Source organism: Rhinopithecus bieti, unplaced genomic scaffold (genome assembly GCF_001698545.2).
Source record: "Rhinopithecus bieti isolate Rb0 unplaced genomic scaffold, ASM169854v2 scaffold_29990, whole genome shotgun sequence".
NCBI lineage: Eukaryota > Metazoa > Chordata > Mammalia > Primates > Cercopithecidae > Rhinopithecus > Rhinopithecus bieti.
The window spans coordinates 571,010-578,484 of NW_016812921.1; the positions used below are offsets into that span (position 1 = coordinate 571,010).

The following is a 7,475-nucleotide window of genomic DNA, read 5'->3' on the forward strand; positions in this document are numbered from 1 at the left end:
GAGCGCGGGCCTGAGCGGGGCCTGGGCGGCAAGTCCCTGCGCGCCTTCGTGGGGGAGGTGGGTGCCCGCTCCGCGGCCCCGGGGGGCGGCTCGGTGGCGGCGGCGGCTGCAGCCATGGTGAGCTCGGGGAGGCGAGGAGGGGAGGGCGCGGTGGGGCGGCCCCGGGCGGAGACGCGGGGCCAAACGGGCGGGACCCCAGGGCCAGGGCCCCGCCGGGAGCACCCGGGCCCCTCGCTGTCCCTGGGGGCGGTCTGGGGTCCCCGCGACGCGCACATCCACCCCTCGCGCAGGGCGCGGCGCTGGGCTCCATGGTGGGCCTCATGACCTACGGGCGGCGCCAGTTCCAGCCCCTGGACGCGACGATGCGGCGCCTGATCCCGCCCTTCCGCGAGGCCGCGGCCAAGCTAACCGCGCTGGTGGATGCCGACGCCGAGGCCTTTGCCGCCTACCTGGTGAGTGGCGGCCACAGCAGCGCACCCGGGCCCCTCCGACAGCGAACCCCCAGCTGGGGCCCCGGTGAGAAGCGGGTCAGCCTCCGGCTGGGGGAGGGGCTGGGGCCCAGGAGTGGCCTGAGGGGGTCACCACTGGCCGCTGTCTGGGCCTTGATCCCCGGTACCGCCTCCACCGGGCAAGTGCATGGGCCCAGCAGGGTTTGAGGGTTTGTATCTACCCCCCACTTCCCCCCAAAAAAGCCAGGCGTGGGAGCTGGTGCCTGTGGTCCCAGCTACTCTGGAGGCTGAGGTGGGGGGTGGCTTGAGGCCAGGCGTTGGGGCCGCAGTGAGCCGTGATTGCACCACTGCACTCTAGCCTGGGGAACAGAATGAGACCCTGTCTCTAAAGTAAATATATATAAAACGCAGGGACAACTTTAAATTTAGAAATTTAAAATAAGATGAATAATTGAATAAAAACCAAGTAGAGAGGAAAAGTACATAAATGAAAATGCAATTAAGAGGCAGGAAAGAAACATACATATAAGACGTGTGGTTCAGAGAAACATGAGTGGGGACGGTGAGACTGCACCAGGCATCAGTGGTCACTCCAGCGTGTGGGGGAGTGCTGCATTGGTTTACGCTCCTTGTGAGCAATGCAAAGGTAGACTTGAAAAATATAAGGAGATATCCTTACCTTGCACCAAATGCATAAGTAATTTCCAGATGGAATAGAAAGCTGTGTTTCCCCATCACCAACACAACAAAGCCTCACGAGAAATCACAGAAAACAAAACTGACCAGGTGGGCAGGCCTCAGCGGGACACAGATGTTACCACGTGAAGCACACCCTTGGCTGAGATCTCCCAGGGAGACCGTGCACACCGCAAGGTCTGGCTGAGAGAGGGTGTTCGTAGTACGAGTCACAGCGTGGGGATGGCTGTCCCTGCTCCGCCTGCAACTGCTGCAGACCCTCGTGCAGATGACAGCCCAGGAGAGGGGCTGCAGCCAGGAGGCCTGGTCTGGACAATGCCCCAGCCAATCAGGGAGACCCTGGGCATTTCTGTTCCTCGATCGCCGCTGTTGGAAAGGTCATAGGATCCAGCTCTGGCCAGGGCCCAGGGAGCATTTTCTCCCAGCCGTGGCCGAGGGTAGGGGCTGTTGATGATGACTTTCTGGTGGAGATTTGGCTGAATCTTCCAAGATGAAGGGAGCACATTCCCCACTGACCGCCCCTCTGCTGGGGCTCTGGCCACAGCGGATGTGAGCAGGGCTTGGTGGGTCCCTGTGCTCCGTCTCACCCTAGGTGGTTGGTGTGTGGCCCCAGCCATGCTCGCCCACACGGGGTGGGTCTGAGGAGCCGAGTGCCTTTGGGTGATGCCACACATGTGAGCACCTAGGGAAGGCCAGTGCCTGTGTCCGGGGCAGGGACGCGAGGGGCTTTGCGGTTTGCTCTTATGCCCAGGCTTGAGGGTGGTGCAGCTGCTTGTGTTGGAGACACAGGCCCAGAGCCACTCCTGCCCTATAGGTTCTAAGGGCTCAGGGGACCTCCTGGGCCCTCAGGCTCCTCATCTGAGAATCAGAGCCCTAAGGGAACTACCTGCCCCTCCTCACATCACGGGCTCCGACCATCTGCTGTGTGCCCCTGACCACGCCCCACCCCACTTCACCAGGTCTGATGCCAAGGGCTGTAAACCACTGACCCAGAGGAAGCTTGGTTCCCAGAGGACTCGTCCCTACCTGGGACACGGTCCTTGCTACGGCACCTTGTGGGAGCTCAGAGGACATCAACGGTCCGTCACCCAGTGGTTCTGTCTCTCTCTGGCAGGAAGCAACGAGGCTGCCCAAGAACACACCTGAGGAAAAGGACAGGTGAGCCTGGAGGGCCGCGCTGGGGCTCTATGTCTGGGGAGTTGGCAGCCAGGATCCCGGGTACCTGGGTGCTGTGATGGTGCATGGTCGGCCTGGGCATGCTGGGTACCTGGGTGCTGTGATGGTGCATGGTCGGCCTGGGCATGCTGGGTACCTGGGTGCTGTGACAGGGCGTGGTCGGCCTGGGCGTGCTAGGTGTTTGGGAGTGACTTCCCGTTGCCCGCTTCTGCGCCTGCTCAGCCCTGTTGGGGTGCAGTGTGACTACTGCCTGTCTGTGTGTGCCCCTGTGCCCAGGCTCTCCTTTTGTTCCTCCCAGGCACACGGCAGCCCTGCAGGAGGGGCTGAGGCGGGCAGTCTCTGTGCCGCTGACGCTGGCGGAGACGGTGGCCTCGTTATGGCCGGCGCTGCAGGAACTGGCCCGGTGTGGGAACCTGGCCTGCCGGTCAGACCTCCAGGTAGGGGGGCCTGGGGGACCCCAGGTCTGCTGCAGAGCAGGAAGCAGCTGTTGGGGCTCAGTCACTGGAGAGCACGGTGGTTTGCTGGCTGAGCCAGCTGGGGAGATCTCACTTCACGGGCAGTTCCCGGGGCTTTGGCCTCCTCCAGCAGGGCTGGGGTATCCACTGCCTTCTAAAATCTCGCCCACGGTCACACCACAGACAGGCAGAGACCCAAATGTGTCTGCAGAGCCCATCCTGACCACTGTATACACTGCTCCACCTCCCCCAGGGGCCCCTGTACCACCCCACCCTCTTGTTCTAGAAAACACCTACATCAGGCCAGGCACAATGGCTCACGCCTGTGGTCCCAGCACTTTGGGAGGCTGAGGCGGGAGGATCACTTGAGTAGAGGAGGTCGAGACCAGCCTGGGCAACGTAGTGGGGCACGTGTGTACAATAGACAAGTATGAGCCGCGCACGGTGGTGCCTGTGGTCGCAGTTACTTGGGAGGCTGAGGCAGGAGAATTGCTTGAGCACAGGAGGTCGAGGCTGCAGTGAGCTGTGATCACACCACTGCACTCCAGCCTTGGTGACAGAGCAAGACCCTGTGTCAACAACAACAAACAAAACACAAGAAAGCACGCAAGGCAGTTCCTGGAAGTAGATGCGTCACACTGACAGGCCACAGCCGGGCAGAGGCTCCCGGACAAGGAACATCTATCTCATGGGCTCGGCACTTTCTGCAGCCACCCTAAGACCTCATGGTTTTTGGGGTCTTTACGGGAAAGACACCAGTTTTCAGCGTCTGGTCCCAGAGAAGTGTCCCCTCAATCCCCGGGAAGAGGCCCTGGGCAGTTAGCCTGAAGCTGCCTCCGGGGGCCCTCCAGGGGATGACTTTGCCTCTAGAACTGTGGTCCCCGCTCCTAGAGTGGCAGAAAGCCTCCAGCGCGGCTGCTCCAGGCCTCCTGCGGGGCTGAGCCCTGCTTGGATAAGAGGAATTTTTTTTTTTTTTTTTTTTGAGACGGAGTCTCGCTCTGTCGCCCTGGCTGGAGTGCAGTGGCAGGATCTCAGCTCATTGCAAGCTCCACCTCCTGGGTTCACGCCAATTCTCCTGCCTCAGCCTCCCGAGTAGCTGGGACTACAGGCGCCCGCCACCTCGCCCGGCTAGTTTTTTGTATTTTTTAGTAGAGACGGGGTGGAAGTTTCATTTTCTAAGCTCAGTAGTGGAAGAAACCAGGAGCCGTGCTGAGCTTGTCGCCCCGGAGGCGGCTCCCCTCTGTGGGGTGAGAGCAGGGGCTGCGCTGGGCTCCTTGTGGTGAGGAGGAGCCCCTCAGGCAGAGACACTCTGAGCAGTTTGCTCAGCCTTGATGCACGGAGGGCTCCCTGGGGTCCTTGCAGGTGGCGGCCAAAGCCCTGGAGACGGGCGTGTTTGGCGCATATTTCAACGTGCTCATTAACCTGAGGGACGTCACAGACGAGGCATTTAAGGACCAGGTGAGCAGGAGGCAGGTGTGGTGCCTGGACCCCACGTGGGGCCTGTATTCACAGCCTCAGGGTGATTGCCGACTGTCCATGGGCAGCGGGGGTCAGAGGTTGCTGCCTAGCAAGCCAGGCTGAGACTGGAACTCCTGGGCCCTCTTCCCCCGTGTGTCTGTCAGATCCACCATCGCATCTCCAGCCTCCTGCAGGAAGCCAAGACCCAGGCTGCACTGGTGCTGGACTGCCTGGAGACCCGGCAGGTGTGATGGTGCCGGAGGCCTCTGGGCTCTGTGGCCCCTCCCTCGCCCATCCCCAGAGGGCAGAGCTGTGACCTGGGTTGGGACACAGCTTGTTCGTGTGGGGCCTGGAGGATAGGTGGGTGGGCAGCGGGGCATCTCCCGGGAATGGAGGTGCTGGTAGAAACAGGAGACCCCTTAGTCCCATGTGACTTCCAGTAAAGTCTTAGCGCCAAACCTGTGTTGTGTGTTTGCGGTTTTGGGGGCAGGGCTGAGAGCTGAGCTGCAGGTCTTGGGGCAGGAGCAGGACACATGGTCAGTGGGCCACGGGAGCTGGAGTTGGAGGGAATGGGGCCGCAGTGTGAGGAGACAGACCTCAGCCCCAGGGTCCCCAGAAGCCCAGTGCAGCCCAAGTGGGCAGGGTCACAGGTATTTGGAGCACCTGGGGTTCAGTGCAGGTCCCTGGGCTGCGAGGCCCCTCATCTGAGGGAAAGGGGCCCTGGTTGTGCATGGGACAGAAACCCTGGGGACAGCAGGACTTTCGACGCTGGAAGGAGAGCCTCGCTTCCCAGGTGCAGCTCCCGGCGGGTCCGTACAGTCCCACGGAGCACGGTACTGGCCCCGTCCTCAGTTCCCGTCCACCCTTCAACCGGCAGCTCCCTGGGAGACTTTTCCTCCCTNAGGCTGCACTGGTGCTGGACTGCCTGGAGACCCGGCAGGTGTGATGGTGCCGGAGGCCTCTGGGCTCTGTGGCCCCTCCCTCGCCCATCCCCAGAGGGCAGAGCTGTGACCTGGGTTGGGACACAGCTTGTTCGTGTGGGGCCTGGAGGATAGGTGGGTGGGCAGCGGGGCATCTCCCGGGAATGGAGGTGCTGGTAGAAACAGGAGACCCCTTAGTCCCATGTGACTTCCAGTAAAGTCTTAGCGCCAAACCTGTGTTGTGTGTTTGCGGTTTTGGGGCAGGGCTGAGAGCTGAGCTGCAGGTCTTGGGGCAGGAGCAGGACACATGGTCAGTGGGCCACGGGAGCTGGAGTTGGAGGGAATGGGGCCGCAGTGTGAGGAGACAGACCTCAGCCCCAGGGTCCCCAGAAGCCCAGTGCAGCCCAAGTGGGCAGGGTCACAGGTATTTGGAGCACCTGGGGTTCAGTGCAGGTCCCTGGGCTGCGAGGCCCCTCATCTGAGGGAAAGGGGCCCTGGTTGTGCATGGGACAGAAACCCTGGGGACAGCAGGACTTTCGACGCTGGAAGGAGAGCCTCGCTTCCCAGGTGCAGCTCCCGGCGGGTCCGTACAGTCCCACGGAGCACGGTACTGGCCCCGTCCTCAGTTCCCGTCCACCCTTCAACCGGCAGCTCCCTGGGAGACTTTTCCTCCCTGCCTCAGCTCCCTGCCGGGCCAGCCTCCTGCCTCCAGAGAAGTTATTTGTTAAAAAATAATTTAAAAAATCACTATACCCTCAAATTACTTCCAGATGGACTATTACATGTGATAGACAAAGTATGAATGTATTTGTTAGACAGCAATGCAGGGTGTTAAAAAAGATTACTATGTCCTTGAGTGAGGCAGAAAACTCAAATGCCTTATTGGAGAGATTTCCCATTCTGAAAATAGAACACACTTGTTCCTGGAAAAAGATGTTGTCACCCAAGACAAACGACAAGAATCCTACAGGGAGAAAAAACACCCAAGGTGCATGTGGGCACAGGGTCAGCATCACTCAGCATGAAAAGTTCCTACACATCCGGCAGGCAGGGGGCGCCAGGGAGGGGAGACTGGTGAGGAGACAGTGGTGTTGGGCTGGTGAGGGGACATTGGTGAGGGGACATTGGTGAGAGGACAGTGGAGAGGGGACATTTGTGAGGGGATATTGGTGTTAGGCTGGTGAGGGGACATTTGTGAAGGGACATTTGTGAGGGGATATTGGTGTTGGGATGGTGAGGGGACACTGGTGAGGGGACATTGGTGGGACAGTGGTGGGGGCATTGGTGTTGGCACAGTGAGGGGACATTGGTGAGGGGACATTTGTGTGGGGCATTTGTGTGGGGCATTGGTGGTGGCACGGTGAGGGGACATTGGTGGGGGGACACTGGTGGGGGGACATTGGTGGGGACACTGGTGAAGGGGCATTGGTGTGGGGACACGTGTTGGGACGGTGAGGGGCATTGGTGAGGAGACATTGGTGAGGGGACATTGGGGCATTGGTGAGGGGCATTGGTGTGGGGACACTGGTGTTGGGACAGTGAGGGGAATTGGTGAGGGGCATTGGGGCATTGGTGTGGGGACACTGGTGTTGGGACGGTGAGGGAACATTGGTGAGGGGGCATTGGTGTGGGGACACTGGTGTTGGGTTGGTGAGGGGACATTTGTGCGGAACGCTGGTGGGGGATGCTGGTGTGGTATAATTGGTGAAGGGCCAGTGGTGAGGGGCAGTTGCTGGGTGGAGCTGTAGGGTGGACCCTGTGGGTAGCTGGAAGTCCCTTCTAGTGGGACTGACATTCCTGCCCTGCAGGGTCCAAGGCTGCACACACAGGAGCTGGCACCAAGGAGGGGAGCATCTTCTCCCTGCAGAGGCCCTGGGTGGCTCCTGTGGGCAGAGCTTGTGCACCTGCAGGGGCTTCTGCCTTCCTCCACCTGAGAGATCTGCGATGTCCACTTGGAGCACAGAGATCTGAGGACTGACACTCAGGACCCAGAGGCTTAGCGAAACAGGCAGACCTCTTCTGCGTCTGTTGTAGGCATTTGAATAGATTTTTGTGGGATGGGAAGAGGAGGAGAGGAAGAGAAAATAACTGATGTCCTGTCCTGGAGCTGCAGGCTGTGTGGTCAGATGACGGAGAGGTGGAGTATGAAGAAAAGAGTGAGTCTTCTCAAAGAACAACAAAGTTTCGGGCTTTCCGGAGAGAACTCCTGACCTCGTGATCTGCCCATCTTGGCCTCCCAAAGTGCTGGGATTACAGGCTTTAGCCACCGTGCCCGGCCCACATGTTGACTCTTAACCCTAATCCTAAACCCTAATCCTAAA

At 60.1% G+C, this 7,475-nt stretch overlaps 1 protein-coding gene across 1 annotated transcript in view; it reads left to right on the plus strand.

The window, feature by feature from the left end:
• Positions 1–5,904, plus strand: part of FTCD (formimidoyltransferase cyclodeaminase) — a 15,646-nt gene extending 9,742 nt beyond the window's left edge. Inside the window, exons 10-17 of the mRNA XM_017847303.1 lie at positions 37–117; positions 291–452; positions 2,260–2,303; positions 2,620–2,758; positions 4,139–4,234; positions 4,399–4,479; positions 4,974–5,097; positions 5,792–5,904. Coding sequence (XP_017702792.1) covers positions 37–117; positions 291–452; positions 2,260–2,303; positions 2,620–2,758; positions 4,139–4,234; positions 4,399–4,479; positions 4,974–5,097; positions 5,792–5,889 — 825 coding nt within the window. The 3' untranslated portion in view covers positions 5,890–5,904. The remainder of the gene's footprint in view (positions 1–36; positions 118–290; positions 453–2,259; positions 2,304–2,619; positions 2,759–4,138; positions 4,235–4,398; positions 4,480–4,973; positions 5,098–5,791) is intronic.
• The last annotated feature ends 1,571 nt before the right edge of the window (positions 5,905–7,475 follow it).